This window comes from Drosophila takahashii, chromosome 2L (assembly GCF_030179915.1).
Source record: "Drosophila takahashii strain IR98-3 E-12201 chromosome 2L, DtakHiC1v2, whole genome shotgun sequence".
Lineage (NCBI taxonomy): Eukaryota > Metazoa > Arthropoda > Insecta > Diptera > Drosophilidae > Drosophila > Drosophila takahashii.
Genome location: NC_091678.1, coordinates 11,596,625 through 11,615,283, shown reverse-complemented (window position 1 = coordinate 11,615,283; position 18,659 = coordinate 11,596,625). Strand labels below are relative to the sequence as shown.

The 18,659-nt window shown below is 38.8% G+C and overlaps 2 protein-coding genes and 1 long non-coding RNA gene across 3 annotated transcripts in view; 1 reads left to right on the top strand and 2 right to left on the bottom strand.

The window, feature by feature from the left end:
* Positions 1-7,307: 7,307 nt before the first annotated feature.
* beat-Ib (beaten path Ib) overlaps positions 7,308-18,659 on the top strand; it is a 67,527-nt gene continuing 56,175 nt past the window's right edge. The window contains exon 1 of the mRNA XM_017147437.3: positions 7,308-7,719. The gene's annotated coding sequence lies outside the window, so the exon portion shown is untranslated. The remainder of the gene's footprint in view (positions 7,720-18,659) is intronic.
* Positions 8,620-9,510, bottom strand: LOC138913660 (uncharacterized). Its single transcript, XR_011419471.1, has 3 exons — positions 9,278-9,510; positions 9,144-9,211; positions 8,620-9,091 (listed from the first exon to the last, which is right to left on the bottom strand). It is a non-coding gene; the product is annotated as an uncharacterized lncRNA (long non-coding RNA).
* On the bottom strand, positions 10,304-11,865 carry LOC108068710 (uncharacterized). The gene is made up of 5 exons (XM_017158438.3): positions 11,708-11,865; positions 11,549-11,653; positions 11,097-11,495; positions 10,710-11,041; positions 10,304-10,651 (listed from the first exon to the last, which is right to left on the bottom strand). The coding sequence occupies exons 1-5, from the start codon at positions 11,746-11,748 to the stop codon at positions 10,410-10,412; spliced, it is 1,119 nt and encodes a 372-aa protein (XP_017013927.1). The 5' UTR covers positions 11,749-11,865; the 3' UTR covers positions 10,304-10,409.

The following is an 18,659-nucleotide window of genomic DNA, read 5'->3' as shown; positions in this document are numbered from 1 at the left end:
TCAATAAATTAATTGAAATCGTCTTGAGATAATTACACAAAAGCCTTCTACATTGTTTACGATTTTCTACGAAGGGAAATCTCTATTTTGACCTGCAGTCGAATCATAAATTAAACAATCGCATGACCCTCGTCCTACAGCTAGCCAAAAATAAACATTAAATTTTACCTTTTGCCTGCGATATGCATATAAATCTATTATAATCACTTCGACGCCACAACAAATTATGATTGAGAGCGTCCTCCAAGCCCCGAAACGAAGACGGTATAAATCTCTAGGGAAATGCCAACCCAGTGCCCAAAAAAAAAACGAAAAGAGGAAATGTCAAGCCAAGCAAAAGATCTAAGGGATATGGTAAATCAAGCAACATAAATCATTTAAATGATTACAGCTTAACTTTTGACGCTTTTGAGCGAAATTAAATGAAGGATCTGTCGGGATGGGATGGGATGGGAATGGCCGTGGAATGAATTGGGGTTGGGTTATCATAAAAATTATTTATTTGCTTTGAAGAACCAGAAATGCGGAGCGCCAGCAGAAATGTAACCCAAATCTATGTAAGTGAATCAAGAGAAATCACTTAAGTATATTTTTATGCTGGACATGCCGTCCGGAATTACAAATACAAGGCGGCACGCACGCACGCACAGGAGCAGAGGACCGCAACCAGAAGATCCTGGAACAGAAACTGAAGCAGGACGAAGGCAGGACATCGACGGAAAGTCGGTCCGTCGGTCGGCGGTTTTGTGTGGCAGTCATTTGCCCCCGGGGGCTTTCGCCGATATGGGAACTGGAGACGGGGGATTCAGGACTCAGGACTGAGGACCAGGAGAAGAGCCATCAAAAGGACATCAACACGTAGCAAATAAAAGACATGCCACAAGGATATGCCGGCGCTTCTTCGGATGCTCTTTGGCCAATGCTACATTGCAAAATTATTATGATTTATATGGCCTTTGGGAATGCGCACTAAAACACACTAGGACACTCTCTTTCGAGAGAAAGAGTGAGATAGAGATAGAGAGAGAGAGAGAGGAAAGGGGAACGAGGACGGAGGACTGCGAGTGTCGCACAAAGGACTTGGCCAGGATACGTAGTATACTTTCAGGCGAGTCGTCGCATTGGCCGCAAAACTTTTGCCCGCTGCGACAAAATAGAAAACTTTCTTGGCATAATTCTTTCTATTTTCCTTTCGTCCTGTCGTCGTGTTGCCGTTCAAGTTCCCGCCAGCGTCGCTTTTGCCATTCTGCGAAATTAGGTTAACACTGACGAATTAAGGACATTAGCGTCATAAAGAAATAAGTAATGAAAAGAGCATCCAGTTGGGCATTTTTGCCGAGTGCGTAAAGCGCTCCAAAAACAACAAGAAAACAAAAACCAGAAACTTTTACCACTTCTCGATTCAACTGCAGGCCAGATATGAAAGGATTTTCACGACTCTTCCAGGCCACTTGTCTGAAGAAAAGCTGGTTAAATCCACGTTTAAAGAAATCTTACCTTTAAACATATTTTAAACTTATTTTATATGACTTTTTAACATCATTGTATAATATGGATTTTCTGCCTTCAAACACGCTTAAGCTCATTTTTTAAGCTTATTGAATTTTTATTTATAATGTATGATTAATTTTTAATACAACTCTGGGGTATTAGTTTCTTTTTAAATAAGTGTTCCCACAATTTATTACATTTTTAGAAGTTTGCAACGGATTATTTGTTGGTTCTCAAACCAACCGTTCTCCAATATAATATTTACTTTTTCAAGGGCGCTATAGGGCAGTTTTCGACAGCCTCTTGCTTTCCTATCAACATGCCAGCGAAATACCCTGCTCTGCCATCTGCACACGCATATTTTGCAGCTAATAAAATATTGATTTATTAAATTTTGCCCCAGCTACGACGATTCGCTTGTCAATATTTTGCAAATTTGTGTTGCCATCCCAAGAACCCCCTATCGTTGCGCCCCTGTCACCACACACTCACGGCTTATAGTGGCCCCCGGCAAACTGGCACGCCCCTTTTTCTCACCCCACTGGCATGCCGCCCATCATCCAACAAGATCTTCTGTTGGCCTTCGTAAAGTGCTTTTAAAAATCCCGCCCGGAGCATTTTGTTTGTTTGCATCATTGGCAGCTGTTCGGTGGCCAGCTCTCGATTCTTGGAGGCGGATGGAAATCGGGAATCGGGGAGGCCTTTGGTTCGGCAACCGCACAACTTTAAATTTGTTGGCCACGGCACCCCTTTCTCCTTCGGGCTTTGTTTGTCCCGCTCAATAAAGCATCTTTGACGTATGGTTTACGCAGCCCCCGCCCACCGAAAGCCCCTCCCAGACCCGATAAAAATATGAGCGGAAGCTTTAGGGCTCAGCCGCAACCTCAAGTCCAAAGTTGTCCCTTTGACCGCACTGGAAAAAATATTTTAAAAATAAGGGGAGAAAAATTATAAAAACGAGAGAGCTTTAAGCAAGTCTGGGATCTTAAGTTATGTTGTGTCGATCAATATTAAAATTTGTTTTCTCAATTAAAGATTGTGCTTTAAAAAATAAAATTTAAAATAAATAAAATAGTTTAAATTCCTATTTTGTAAAGTGCATCTTGTTCTTGCCGCCCTGTCACCCGAAATGCCATCCTCTCTTGCGCACACTCTCTATCCCAGCAACTGTCTTTTACACTGTTTATTGATGCTTTTGTTGTAGTTTTCTGCTGCTGCTGTCGCAGACATTTGCTGACGTCTATTATGCCTTTTTATAGAAATTTTCTTGGGCTCTCGAGCAGCAACAACTTTCCGGGAAAAGCTGGGCAAAAAGGGAAAAGGGGAAAGCCGGTCTTAGTTTACAACATTGTCTTGCGGTTGCTGCAAGCAAAATGGTTTTATGCAAAAATTTTCCATGACACTTTTTTTGGGGGTCTATTTTTCGGGGGAAACTGTTTAAAAGTTTGGAGTGGGAAATTTCCACTATAGCGACAAGTGCTTAGTAATGGGTTATGATCAATCAGTAGCTCAAAATGGGCCAAGTTAAACAAATTGTTACACTTAAATTATGCAAAGACAATATTTTGTTGTATTTTGTGTTTGGCTAACCAAAATAACCAAAAAGTACAGAGATTACATCTTGTGTGTTCATATTCCTGTGTTACCATGACGATGTCGAGCACTAATCTCTTTTTCACTCTGTAATGAAGGACGCTATTAGACAAGCTAATACCCGAGGCAGCAGCAGTAGCAGGAGACTAAAACCGAAATACAACCGAATTTTTCCGCTCCCAACACACCTGACTTCCGCTCCAAAGGATGCAGGACCTGGCTCCCATTTCCCATTTCCCTTTCCCCCTGGCCACAAACTGCAGTCGAGGGAGAGACAAACTGCTATTATGGCATGCGATAAAAAGTAAATGGCAGAGGAAGGAAAGAAATGGTACTGAAAAGGGACCGAAAAGGGGGTTAAATAAAAAATCGGAAGCCGAAAGCGGGCGCATAAAAATTGCATTAAAATTGCCACGCGGACATCCGCAATGGACCCCGAACTCCATTTTTGGTGGCCAGGTCGTCGTCCACCGAAATGCAGCGGAAATGCAAAAGTAGACGGAAGTGCAAGTTGTGCAAGAAAATTAAATGTTTCCGGAAAGGGTGCCGAAATACAAGCCACCGAGCGACCGAAATGGAACTTCAAACAATTTTATTGTCATTTGCCGGACGCCATTTTGACGGTTTATTGCATACACTTTTGGCTCGAAATGGAGGGGAGAGGTAACCTCTGACCCCGACCCTCCAAGAGTCATCTCTGCCCCCAATGCCGAACTCATTTCCCTCTGGTCCGTGTCTAATTTGGCACATCATTTAGCAGCAGCAGCAGTAGGAAATCCCCGTACAGCCTGACTTGGTCACTTGTCACCTCGACACTGGCGCCTGACATCCATTAATCAATCAAGTGGCTTTCTTTCGACGGCATATTTTCCTGACTTTCCCTTCGAGCGGGAAAATACACACACGCACACACTGGGGCAATTAGCGCCCAGTTCCGGGACTTATGCGCCTCTTTGAAGTGTTTTCTGTTAATGAGAGACAACTTTTGGTTTTGGACCGACTTCCTGGTGGTTTTTTATGAGATCTTAAAGCAGAGGTGGCGTCACAAAGGGGACTGCTTTTATTATTAAACAATAATAGGAAACATTTTCCTTATGAAACATAAAATGATTTATAAGCATTAATAATTTGTATTATTTTACTATCTCTTACCTTTAGTAAAAGTTTAAATACCTGGAAAGCCAGAAGATTGTTTGGTGTTATTAGTACTTCCATTATTACATTTTTTAAGAATTTCAACATTTTTAACTTTAAATTGCTGAGAAAACTGTTAAATGGCAGTATTAAAATAGCCTGCAGCAATAGCTGAAAACTAAGATGTGGATGAATTTCCCCGGCCAACCTTTGGCCCAAAAAGTAGTTGGTACGCCCACCCCCTGCAACGAACTTCGCACGCCTCTGACCCGAGTTGCCTCATCAACTCTCGCTTCATTAGCTGCACACTCCAAAGGCCAATGCCAAGAGGTGAAAACAAAAAAGAAAGTAAAGTATATGTTCAGGAGGAAGCTGCTACTACTTGCAGACAATAAACCAGGGAACAGAGCAGGTCAAAGTTACACAAAAGGAAAAACTTGAAAAGAGGCAGTAATAGCAACAAAAACCACAACAAGGAGCGACAGGATCTGCTCCTCCTGCCTGCTTTTCCCACCCCAAAAGCACCACCCACCTTGCCAGTCTTGTTTTCCAGCCTGTGGCTGATTGATCTCGTGGGAAATTTTGCACAGTTGATGCAACCAACAGCAGCAGGGACAAAAGAAAAAATACGAAAAAAAAGTACAAAAAAAGTGGTAGGAAAAAAGCACAAAATACGTAAAATAAAACGTAAGTTTCCCCTCCCTATTTGCCACTTCTTTTGTTTTTCATCTCGGTTATTCTTTCGCTGGCGCACACGAAAATTAACTTAATGTCACTTACACTTTAGTGCTTTGGGTTAATTTGGTTAGATTATTGTTAATATCCTTCGGGGTGCTCTGAGCCAGAGCGCTACTGCCTGTGTGGCAGCGTGTGAAGGTCCTGGCCAAGCAGAAGGGAACTTCTCATCGAGCTGCGGGGCACATTAAGTGCTTAGGCTGTTCTCAAATTTTCCACATAAAAATGATGCATAGGCCGGGGCAGAAAGTTTGTGAATTGTTTTCGGCAAGAGATTTGACAAACGCATAAATATACCTATGAAGAAGTTTTCTAGAAATATAAGTTAAAAGATTTAGCTTTAAAAATTTTATTTTACAATTTTTGTATATTTTTAAATAAATTTCTGTCTTTTTCTAAGACATTTAGGACCGCCGAGAATTAGCAATATGGCAAATAAATTTAAACAATATTCATCGGCTTTTAGGCACGTGTTGGCGCTAAAAACTTTCCATGGGAAAAAACAGATTCCCCTCCATATTCATAAGTCAATTGAAATTTATGACACGACACATGCCGTCCCACTGCGTAAATACTTTGTTTATCTCCGGAAAAATGTTTATATATGTTGGGGGGTCTACACACCCTCCCCATTTTCCCAGACTTGGCATAATAATTTACAAAGCATTTTACGCTTCGCTTCGCCTGCCATCTGCATTAGCCGCAAAGTCAGTTTCGCTGAGAAATTCGTAGCGAACGAACAAATATGTTTGCATAATATAAATATAAGTAGATTCTACTGATCTAGGGTCGGTTTATTTTTTTTCCACCGCTTTTAAGATGGCTCAGGTGCTATTTCGAGAGGTGAACCTTGGGAGAATGGTAAATAGCGAATAAAATAAAATGCACAAACACTTGACAAATGGATGTTAGGAATTGTCATAACAATTAACCAAAGGCGTCTCAGCGCACTGAGTGTTAAATAAGCACTTGAAGGCATTCTATTTTGACGGCAGAAAATCTTAAAATATGTTAAAGTAGTGGCTGACCATTATTATTTAAAAAACCATCTTTGTAATTAATTGACCGACTTTATAATGCTTTCCTTATTTTATCGCGCAACAATAAAAAATCTCTGTATTGCATACATATACTGTACATGTTTTTATGACAGTCCCCGGTACGGAAGTCCCTCAGCATTTTTTACAACCTGACACCCACCTTCGTTGTTGCAAATTACGCTTTCATTTGTATGCAGGGATGCGGTGCTCTTCTATGCGATTCTCATAATTACATTAAGCATATTAAAGCTCGTCGTCTGAGTCGCTACTCCTTCTACATATATGTATATTTATACATAAATATGTATGTATATATCTCCCTCAGCGGCGCACAATTCGCGGCTTTCCCCTTGCTCAGGGCCAACTAATAACGTGTCATAAAAGATTTTCTGTGCTTTAAGTATATGGCTGTGGATGGGGTTGTGTAGCATAAAGCGAAACATATTGAAGCATCTTAAAACCCTGCGAAAAGGTTGGTGTAATGCGATAATTCTCATGTAAGGAGGTAGCACTGATAGGGGGCTTATACTAATTCCTTGACTGGTTATTAAGAGTTAAATGCATTATTCCTAATTAATGGTAATTAATTGAACCTCACCCAACGATTAAGTTTGCATGCAAAATTAATCTACTGGGGAAAATGTGTGGAAATAAATATTATCAATCAAAAATCCTTAATTCGTATTTTTTTTTCTTCTGTAAGTAAACAACCTTTTGAAGGCCACCTGAGTACAAATTTAAATATATATTTTATTTAACGCTTATGTTTACCTATAAATGTATTCTTTACTTTAAAAATATATTTTTTTAAATTAAGTTTTTAATATTTTTTTATATTTCCTTACGTTTTATTATGTTCTGCAGAGCAGACTTTCAAAAAGCCGTTAGATTTAAAATATGTGTATAAAATATTTCCCCATATATTAACAGTATTGGTTGCAAGTCCCAAAATACCGAAAGTCATGTTAACTTAATATCTTTCATTGTAATCATAGCTGCAATCCATAATATAAAATGTAGGCAAAACTAAATGAATTTAATATTTGTACTTTATAATTTGAATATCTTTCCTTACACATTCTACTGCTTTGGAAAATGCCAAATTCAAACAAATTCGAACCGTTAAATATCCTTCTGCTTTCTGTCTCTCTGAGGACCTTCGGCACCTTCGTTAAGTTGAGAGAAAAGTTCCTGCCAGAGAGAAATACAGAGGGAGAGAGCGTCAAAACCCGAGTGGCCACGAAGGAATGTCCTTTCTGGGGCGATGCTGGCGACGATGACGAGAAAAATCAGCAGTTTCATTGATAACGCGCAACGAATTGGATCTCAGACAAACGCCGGCCAGCTACACTGCGCAAAAAGTCGTGAACAAGGCTGCAGGAGCAGGCAAAAAACAAAAAAAACAGCGAATAAGAATGCTTTTTGTTCTACAGAACGTATGAGTGATATATGAGTGGTGTTTGGACTCAAGTAATATATACTCCTCTTCTAATCCCGGTTCATCTTTATCCCATGCTCGTTCAGTTTATTCGTCGGTCGTTTCTCGCAGCGCGTGTGTTTAATTATATAGCCGCATGCGGAAATTATGCCACTGGCAATATCAACAACGAGACCAGAAAATTAATTTAATTTCGTACAATCAACAAATTTAAGCGAGAACGTTAGAGACAAAGAGAGTAAACAACGGAAAACCAGCAAAATGCCGGCTATCCAAAATATTAAATAAGTGAGTAGAGCTTTTTATAGAAAAGTATTTATTCAATAAATATATTTTAAAAATATTACAGAATAATGTTTAGTACATTTATTTTTTAATCATATGTTAAGTTTAATTTATTCATTTTGCCCTTACATTTTTTCCCCTTTTCAAACTGTATTTCAATTAAGTTCATATTAAAATTTAATTAAACTGGGAGCACCCACAAAACGGCCACTAATTAGTTTGGCCTGCCATTTGACCATCCGCTCCCCTAAGAATGTCCATGACCTTCGCATGGGGAAAAAAAGAAAAACAAGAATCCAGGCGTTTCTTATGTAGACCAAAAAATAAAAAACAAGTAAAATAAGGGAATCGACCCAATTAAACTCGAGGCCAAGAGGGCGGGGTCGATTCAGATTTTTGTTTTCTGGGTTTTTCATTTTAAGCGCCGACATTTTCATTCCAACCTTTTCAGCAATTTTTTGCGACCCCTGCTGATTTATCTAAATACGCAGGGCAGACTGTAACACCTCCCACCTCCCATATTTTTTGTTGTTTTCCAGCTCGGAGCGAAGTTCTTGGTCGATTGTACAGTGGTCGTCGTCCTGTCGTCCAGTTGGCGTCACATAAATTTATATATATATTTCCCGCCAGCTTCCCGCCTCGAGGGGCTGACAGTGACTTAATGAGCTGCGGAAGTTAATGTGCAACTTGGCTCAGACTTGTTTCCATTTTTGTTGGCAAATTTATTTGCATATTTGGGTTAATTCCCTTTCCCCCGTATTCCATTTTTTTTTCGCTGCCCATGACTAGCATTATTTTTAGCTCTTGTTTGCCCTGCTGTTTTTCTGACCCACTTTCGGCCTAATTAACATGTACCATTATTTGTCCGCCTTAAAGACATTTTAGTCAGATTTACAGTTAATATTAGGGCTTGCCACCACCGGCTTAAAACTGAAAACATTTATTTTCAGTGTAAAATTGTGAGTTTAAATTTATTATTATAAATAATATGTGTTTTTTTGTGGTCAAGTAACTTCTCATGCAGGTTGATTCAGATGTTTTCCCGATGAGTCATATGAAAATTATATTTCCCCGTACAATCAGAGCGATAATGTTCCGCAAATTATAATCTAAGCAGGTTGATTCGGATGTGGAGATGAAGATATCCAAGGAGTTCAGAATTGGTTTTTTTAACCCAGAATGTGCCAGATACATTGTGTTCTTCCATAAAATATATTCTCAAGCAGGTTGATCCAGATGGGTTTTCAGGAGGTTTTTAAAGAATCCCGTCGAGTCCTTAGTAATTCAAGTTATTTGAGAGCCATTGAGCCAGATCATTTGCTCAGGTTGATCAAGATGGTTCGAAGAGGATTAAAGGGAGTCTTATTTCAGATTTCTGGAATAATCGTTTCAATTAAGTGATTTTAAAATAAGGACTATGATCTTACCTAGCTATAGTCCTGTATAGAGTATTTTAAGTATGTTTTTAGCGGTGAAGGTAGAAAACAGTTCCAGGCTGTAGAGCAAGAATCACCCAGATTAATATTTTATTTAAGGACTTGCGACTGGTTGGTATTCTTACCAAAAAGCGATCCAGAGAGAGGGCCTTAGTCCAAAAGAGAGCCAATCGCAATTTCCTATTTCCAATCGTATCATACACACTGTTATTCACTTAATTCTAGCTTAAAATACGATCCACTTTATTCTTAAAACTAGCCGAAAAATGTTAATTTTTTAAAACAATCGAAAAACACTGAGAATTTGGAGCTCAGTTCGGGCTCCAGGAATAAACTGAATAATATTGGCCCTGCTCACAGTCAGTTGGAAATTCGATTGACAGCCGAAAGTCTCTGCCTACTTGATTCATTTATTTGAAACAAGTGGAGCTCGAGTGCCTTCCTACACTCGGATTCCCAACAGACCTTCCTGGAATCAAGAAAATGGAATGTATCCGAGAACTGTTGACTTTTGTGGTCTCACAATGGCCTGCCCACGCGTTTGCCATTCGAGAAAAAAAGCGAAGAGAGAGTAATGTGTAAATACATATAATCAATAGCAGAGAAATTTTTTGTGCAAACACGTTCGCTGCTCCACAGCCAATTTTCTTTTATTTCCAACGAATTTTTCTCCTGCAGCTGCCTTTCATCTTATTGCGCTGGAGAAAGGAGAGGTGGAGGTGGCGAAAACTCTTTAATGAAAGCCAGCGACGCGACACAATCGACTTGTCTAGCAAATCTTTTGGGAAAATTATTCCGCACAACTCTGGCAAAGCCCAAAAGTCTTGGCCCTCGGTCCTCGATCCCCATTTGTATGCTCAAGTTCATTAGCGTCAGTTGGCAAATATTTACCAGAGTTGGCAATTTCTGCTCGGCTCTTTTTGCTATGTCTCTACTTTTTCTACTTGGCTTTTGGCTGCAAGCAGCAAACATCATTAAATTTAATTTGCTGCCAATATTGAACTTGCTTATGCTTGTGTGTGCGGAATAAATAAAAATAGAACGGAGATAATCATATGAAGAAAGGCTTGGTAAGCTTGTAGGTAAAACAATATATAAAGATAAAAAAGTACCAACCAAAATACATTTACTACATTTACTAAATATTATAATTAGCTTAATTTAATTGTTCGTTTATTATGGGGTTATCTTAGTCTTGCCCAGCGATACAATTAAATCTTTTAGACATAGAAAATATACAAAGTTGAGAATAACACGTTAAGAGTTCGTGAGGTAGGATATGTCCTCGGCTGTGGGACAAACACATGGCTCCAGTTGGCCAAAAACCGATTCCAGGGTCTTCTTAGCATTATCCAAAACGGCAATCATTTCAGTATTTTTGAAAATGCGGCTACAAATAATTGGCTCCCCATTTGGATGGTGCCAGTTTTTCATTTCAAGGAAAATGCGCTTGACAAAGCTCTTTTTCTGGTTGTCCTTCTCTCTCAATTTTTTCAAACCTATACATTTTAAAAGAGTTTGAAAATGTTAAATTAAGAAATTATAAAATAATCTTACGATTTTCTTCAGCCAACATGATGGCTTTTTGTTCAATCTGAGCCGTGATTTGCATATTCATTTTTCGAGAACCTTCTAGAAATGTGCGAATCAACTCAAAATGTTCAGTTTCTTTTGTACTTAGGTGTGTGGCAGAATAGTGTTTAATTTCACAAAAGCCGCGATCATTAAAGCCAGCATATGGTATATCAGTTAGATATTTAGCGGCCCTAAAGGCTATTCGTCCCTGAGCCACCTTCTCCAATGATTTGCTCATTTTGTAGGAAGCCTGGGCATTGTAATAGCGATATCCAAACGTAGCCATCAGCTGTTCCAGTGTTTTCAAGCAAATGCTAAAGGAAAATAGGGATAAAGTATAGAAAATGGGTATTAAGTATAAGAACTTACCGCGAATCTCGAATGGAGTAAACCCCCGGCAGCAGTTCAGAATTCTTGGTAGAGTGCAAGTACTTGGACAAGGTGTGGATAAGGTCCTTGGCCAAGGAGATCTGCAGGCTCTTGAGAACGGTCAGATCGAAGATGTGGTTTCGGGACCACCAGCCGCGATAGAGGGTCTGAATCAGGACGGCAGACCTATGGTAATGCTCCATAATGGCCGACTGCAATGCCCTTTCGGCCACAAAGAGCAAATTTCTCTGGGCGTGGAAGCGGCGCCACCATTTCTGAATTACGATCGCCGACTCCTTGAGTTTTCGCTGACGATTGCGAACCATCCAACCGCGAAAATAGCGCTGAATTGTGCGAGCGGCCTTGAACTGCTTGTAGTCCAATATTAAACTTTGAGCCCTATTGGATGGTGCTTTAATAAAAAATATTAACGAGGGTACATTTCCACTTACCGCGTTAAATTAGTGGTTAGGCTGTAGCCACTCTTTTGCCCATCACTTTCCTCCAGTTGCTCGAATTCATCATCTTCGAGAATCACTGACAAATTACTAGATTTCCTTTAACCAAAAATGTTTAGAACCAATGATTAGTGCCTGTCAACCGATTCTTACATATTAAACAAGTATGAGACCATTCTGGTGGGCATAGGCATTTTTGAGCTAGATTGGAAATAAGTTGTTTCAGAGGGAAATGTTTTACTTAGCTGTGTATTGTGCGACTACTTGAATGTTACTGAGAATTGATGCCAGCGGTCTAAAGGCATGGAAAGCATTAAAGTCAAGGCTAATCTGATAAAAACTATACTTTGCTTACGCTAGGACTTTAAAATTTTAAGCATGAAATAAAAATAGTCCCTTTTTATGTAACGCACGAACTAAAGCAAATGAGGCAGAGGTAAAATTTATAATTAGCTCTGTAGTCAAGTAGGCTTTGAATTTATAGTTAATTACGGGGCTACAACATTTACTACAAATCTCCCTACATCCAATAACTTTTTTCAGAACCCTCTTTTCACCCCACCTAAGTAAAATATATCCCCAAAGAATCAAAGCCACAATAGAAGACATTAAATTAGGCCAAAGGTACACTTTATTAATTTCGTATTCTAAAATCCAAAATACACACAATAACCAGAAATTTTGATTTTGGTATAACTCCAGCAGTCAACTAGGGAGTGTGGATCGAGCACTGCGGATGAAAAGTGGTTTATTAAAATTTGTTCGGCAAAGAACAGAAGTACTCACCTTATATTTGTTTGAAACATTAACTTCATGTCACTGATAGGAAAGATGGACAGCTTCAAACCATATATGCTATTAGAAAATAGGTTATTTATAAGGAATAATAAAATGAAAATCAAAAAATAATTCACCTCTTGCTAATTACTGAATCCCTGTATTATTAATTCTTTATTTCTCTATTTCTTCAACATATAGAACCATCTTTTTGCCAATTTTCGCCGCATTGAACCATCTTTTTGGCAATTTATTCGCTGCTCAAATACGAACAATACTATGGGAGAAGAACCGTAAATGTATATCTTTGGGTCGACAAAACAATTAGGGTGTTCAATTGCGTTGCAAACTTTGTAAAGTGTAAAAATTTAAATCAATTCCAACAACAATTTCTATACAAATAAGTTTTAAAGGCCTACTTTTGAAAACTATTTTGTATAGAAATTGTTGTTGGAACTGCCTTGCACTTTTACACTTTACAACGTTTGCAACGCAATTGAACACCCTATATATTGTTTATACCCTTTGGAAAGTAAAGGCTTCCAATAAATAAACAGTTTACGATGTAAAAAACCCGAAATTCGGTGTAAAATCACTAATAACACTTTTAACTTAAACGAAATTTTTTTTTGCTTTTTAAAATTTGTTATAAAAAATATAGTTTAGAAAATATATGTGTGCTTCGTGCTCTGTTCTATTTTCAACTGAATTATAGTGAAGGGAACCTCAGTTAGGAAATGACAAATCTATTTTGAATTATCCACAGCCATCTAGATTTATTAAAATTGTGGTAACTAAAATGAAACCTGACTGAAATGACTGAATGACAAAAGTTTTTGATTTCTAGGGATACTTAATTTTGAAGATCAAAGCACTGTCAGGTAGAAAATAAATCGTTATACTTTATTCCGTTTACGAGTTACTTACAATATGAGTTTAATTCATTTTTAATGCCGAGCCGACTCACTCGATATTCTCTTGAAAGCGCAACTTTGCCACTCAATGCAATCATTTGCCAATGCACTCGAGGGTTCCACCGAAAAAGGCGGAAATCAAAAGTTAAAATAAACTTCGTTGTCCTTGCCGCTGTCGCCGTTGCTGTCCTTTTTCGGGGAGCTCCTTATAAAGTTCCAGGATATCCGGTTGTTGTCTTCGGTGCTCATTTTTCGTCCTTATGCGGCGCCTCCTCCCGAATCCCCCTCTCTGCCTCTCTAGCACTCCTTGTTCCCCTTTGGTGCTGCTCCTTGTCTCGTGTAATGTTTCATTTATTTGTTTTCTCGTGCCGAGGCACGAAAAAGGACTCGAGGAGTGGATGGAGATGCAGCCAGGACTACTGGGTATTGCATTGTACTTGGTCCGCTGTTTTCACTATTTGACGCTTGTTTACTCATTTCCGGTTGCCGCTTGCATTGTGTTTCGTCCGGAGGACATTGCCTTCCCTGCCTTGTGGGTCCTCTGTCCTCCGTCGTCTGCGAGGACTGCAATACTTTGTAGCCTCCATTACGAAAATGGTTTAACGTTGGCTCCGCCGCCAGGAAGTCCTTTCATATTTAACAAGGCACACTGCTACATCCGCGAAATGAAAGTTATGCGGCTAAGTTTTCAGCGTTAAAATTACAAACTTAAAATAAAAAAATTGATATACTTTAATAACTAAAAAATTTTAAGTTCATAATCTAAACTGGAAAAAGGAAAAAAAAACTAAAAACTATTTTAAAAGATTTTTTATTTGTTAACTTAATATTTACTAATTATAATTATATAATAATTATATATATATAATATAATTATATAATCAGGAAATTTCCTTAAAATATCATTGATGTTCACAATAATCGCTATGATAATCTAAATGAAATATTGTCTAATAAATAATCTCCTACTTAAAAATTTCACTTTCTCCTTGTCTTGTTGCAATTTATTAAACCCAACTGAGTGTTCAATTAAATTGTCCGCTTTAAATTGAATTGAAATTGCAAATAATTCCAAACCAAATCCGGCCGCTGCAAAACTCAAGGCTGAACTTTTAGCCAACCATTCGCCTGCGGCGCACAAATAAAAACTTTGTCGATGCGGTTTGCGCTTCTAATTTGCCCCAAGGCAAAGGCAATCAATCAATATTCATCAAAATGCTATTTAATTTGAATGCAACCGCCTTGCGACTTGACGCCGTCACGTCCTCGTCCTTCGTCCTTTCGTTCTTCGCCGCACTGCCACCACATCAGACAAGGAGGCACGCAACTTTCATTACTCGCCGAACTTTGAAGTGTGCCCGTCGACGGCTGAGGAAAAGCGCAGGATCCGAGGCAAAAGTGTCATGAAAAACTAACGAACGTTTCAGCTCGAATTTCAATTTATCAGGCTGCTCAAGTTCCATCTTTGTCATCCCGGGGCCGCCTGGCATTCCGACTGGAAATTCTCTGACTGCCTCACGAATTCTAGTCTAGAGTCTGGGCGATGCTAATTGTGGCTGTCGAAAACTGCAACCTGCTCTTCACCAAACCAAATTCCGCACGCATTTCAATTGGCCCGAAGAGATCCCTCTTCGTTAACCCGATTTTGCAGAACAAACAAGGTTGGCAAATGCAGAGGTAAACATTCCCCCTGAACTGCATTTGTATGGCTCACACATATAACGAGGAAATAAAACATCAATTGCGAGCCCTTTTTTCCAGATAGCATAGCATACTTTATTGGTTCATTGATGAGCCAAAAGAAAAAAGGGTCAGACGGGTTCTGACTTCCAAATTGGCAGCTGTAAATTTGAAGTTGCCCCAGAACCAGACAAGCCAAATGGGTAGGATTACGTGTTTCGAACGAGGGCGAGCATAAAGTTACGGAACTCAAGGAGAAGGAAATTCAATCAAATTTAAGGTAAGATAAGCACATGAAAATAAAAACCATGTTGAATTTTCGACCATTATTTGTCAGAACTTTCTCTAAATAAAGAGAAAACATTTTATTGGGGAATAAAAATATGCTCAAAGTTAAATAGTACAGATAAGAAATAGAAAAGAATTTATTGGTATATTTTATTTAAAGATAAAAATATGTTTAAAGATAACTAGTCATTATACTGGTAGAGTAAAAATTTCACATTCATGAAATCTTAATGAAATAAAATTTAAATATTATTTTTGTTTAACTTCTTTATTTTATTTCTTGATGAGTGGCTAGAATTTACTTAGCTTTCTGCACCCAGAAAAAAATCCGTTCGAAACGTTCAAACTTCAAGCCCGAACGGGGTCAAAAAGTGCGTAAGCCCGTTTGTTGTCAGTTCATGAACGCTTGTTCATAAAATTTGACCGAAATACTGGAATGCTTTGAACGAATGGGGTCACTTTTAGAACATATTGGTGTTGAATTAGGAAGATTTGAGAACAAACGTTCAAAATGTGAGAACAAAAAAAGGAGAACGGATTGTTCGCAAAGCATGAAAAATGTTCTTGATTTTTTTCGTTCTTTTTTTTCTGGGTGTGTAGGCGCTAAATTAAAGCCGAATGTTCAAATAAGATGCGTTTTGGTTTATATAGGCACCCAGACCAATATAAATTGTAATGGCTGCACAGACGTACTTGCACCACTACTCCAACCTCCCTTCGGTTCCCTCGATCCAAAGGAGGCAAAAAAAAAATAATTTAAAAGACCACAAAAAGCATGTCCTTGTGTGGAAGTTAAGACCACTTAATACACGCCAAAAGCAGTTTACATGCGTATGTATTACAGTGCCTGCGAGCTATATACATCTATATGCTGTGCCATAGTACAGTGGCTCATAAATATGCTCGCACATAGAGCCACTTATACTTATACACAGCCATGGAATGGAAAACAACAAGGACAACGACACATGTTTTGGGTTTTTGGCCTCTGAGCCTGCTTGAAGGCATCATTCAGAATCCCTGCTTGTGTATGCGGTGTTAATAATGCCTTTGATGTGTGTTAAAGACAGATTCAGATTCAGACGACGACGACAAGCCAAGTACATGGCTAACCGAAGTCAGTTTCGTGTCCATTGTTGTTCCTCTCCATCTGACTGCTGCAGATGCTGCTGAAGTCTGCAAAAATTTTGGCACATGTAAACGGAATTTCTGAGCAAACAAAGTGCTTTGGAGCTCTTTGGCCGAAATCCGAAATCCGAGCTAAGTGCACTAGATGGTAGCTTCATAAATTAATTTGTACTTGCCCCTACATTAATATTTTTGCATTTCAGCTTATGGCCACTTTCTTTTCTTAGGGTTTTCGTTAAGTGGGAATTTTACGGTTGACCTTAATATAGTTTAAGGAATTTCAAGGAAACTTACAAAAAATATAAAAATTTATTTAAGTGTTATTTGTATTGCAAATCTATAACATTTTAAAGCCTTAAATATTGACCCAAAACAAACCCATTAAATATTATATAGACCTTCAACTATTCGCACGTAAATTAAGTATACGCAGTATTCGCGCATTACGCATACGCAGCGTTGACCAAATTTTTATGGCCCGCCAGCCTTCAGTTGGCTGGCCTCAGTTGCTGGTCAGGTGGGCAGATGGCTTTAATGGTCTGTCGCCACTTTGGCACGAAAACTGGGACAAGAGGAAAAGTAAGTCTATTAACGGCAATGACAAAGCACGCGAAAAGCTAATAGAGAGACAGCCCCGAAGAGGGAAAATAAGCCGAAAGTGGGATGGCTAAGTAGTTTGGCAAGTCTATAAAAATGTATTAACTGCCGTCGCGAAGAAGGGGAGGCGAAAATAAAGTCATAAAGCCAAGTGGTAAGTGAGGTGGAGGTGTGGTTTCCCACCGAAGAAGAAGTTCCAGACACAATGGCCGTAATATGATAATCATTGCGTAGGCCCACACGCTCCTTTGCTTTTAGGGGTCGTGTGAAAAGTGGGTAAATGATGCAAAACAGAGGGGAAAGACACCCCTGCCTAGGCCAACAGCAAATCCATTAAACCCTTATGATGCATGAGTACAAATAAACTGAGTGAAGTCCGACAGACAATGGAAATGCCAGGGGAGCCAGGGGGAGGTAGCAGCAGCAGCAAAAAAAGGAAAACAAAGAAAAACGAGGAAAATCGTTGGAGAACAAAAACATCTGGGCACACAAAAAAAGGCGTGTCAAAACATATGCGAAAAAAAGAGCAGCAACCGCAAAACCGAAGCGGTAACGGCAGGGAGAAAGTGGGTGAAAGTGGGTAAAAGTGGGAGAAGGTTCCCGGGCAGGAGACAGCCCGCAAAGTGAGCAAACACTTGAGTCAAGTGGTTAGCTGGTTAAAGCTTTTCGCCATGTGAGTGGGTGACAGTGCGAATGTGCTCATTCGCTCACTCGCTCATTCGTTCATTCGCCGCCGGGCGGAAGTTTAGTCAAGTGCAATCCCAAATAGGCCCAGAGGTTCGTTCTCGGCTGAAATTATAAACAGATGTTGGAGAGCAGATTAGGTGGATCACGTCGGAACAAGTGGGTAAGTGGGCCAAGTGCCTCGCGACCAGGCTAAGCCGATGAGCACATGAGACACACGTTCGTTGCATGCCAAATGTAAATTAAAAGTCTTGTTTATCATAGTAATAATTTTAATAAAATACATGCATATTTTGAGACTTGTAATTCTAAGAAGGCTTGATGCTGAATTGACAGTAGTTAAAAGATGTTCAAGTTCTCATGCCAACTTACAAAAAATATATAAAAGTTTATTTTTGTATTATTTGTAATCGAATTTTGTACTTAAAATCTTTCTCAAATCTTTATTCAATAAAGCCTAAGTAAAAAAGTAATGTAAAGTAAAGTAATTACATTTACCTGAATTAATCTTTCTTATATAAATTTGTATGCTTTTGTTAAGGGCAAACGACTAACTTGCTTGTTTTCAAAACCCCTTCATTTATAAAAAATCTAAAAATAAAGTGGTCATAAAATTCCTATCGAAAAAGCATTTCAAGTAAAATGTTTAAACTGAAAACATGTCCACAGAACTTAGTGCATTAATGTCATTGTTAGTTTGGTGTCCAATTGAAATTTGACCGACGCTGGAATTGTTTATGTTAAATCAAATTCAATTAATTTCCATTAAATGGCAAAGAGCGCATTGCCTATCGTTTTGAGGTCAGGGAATTCGGATAAACGATTCTGTCACAATTGATAAATTATTTACAGTCGAGCAGTCTCGGACGTCACTTAGTTCACACGATTTAGTTTTAAGCTATACTTAAAATGTATTAAAAGAATTTTGTTAAAGGTATGATTGTGCAGAAAGTTTTAAAATTTTCTTTAAATCGCTCAGAAATATTTTATAATTTGAAGGCCCTACTTTCTCTTTTGTAGTTTCCACTTCTGTTATT

Excerpts from the sequence above, each read along its gene's own strand:
- LOC108068710 (XM_017158438.3), bottom strand. The coding sequence starts at position 11,748 with ATGCCTATGCCCACCAGAATGGTCTCATACTTGTTTAATAT. Across the intron at positions 11,042-11,096 it reads TACTCCATTCGAGATTCGCG|CATTTGCTTGAAAACACTGG; the intron begins GTAAGTTCTTAT and ends ATTTTCCTTTAG. Across the intron at positions 10,652-10,709 it reads CATGTTGGCTGAAGAAAATC|GTTTGAAAAAATTGAGAGAG; the intron begins GTAAGATTATTT and ends TAAAATGTATAG.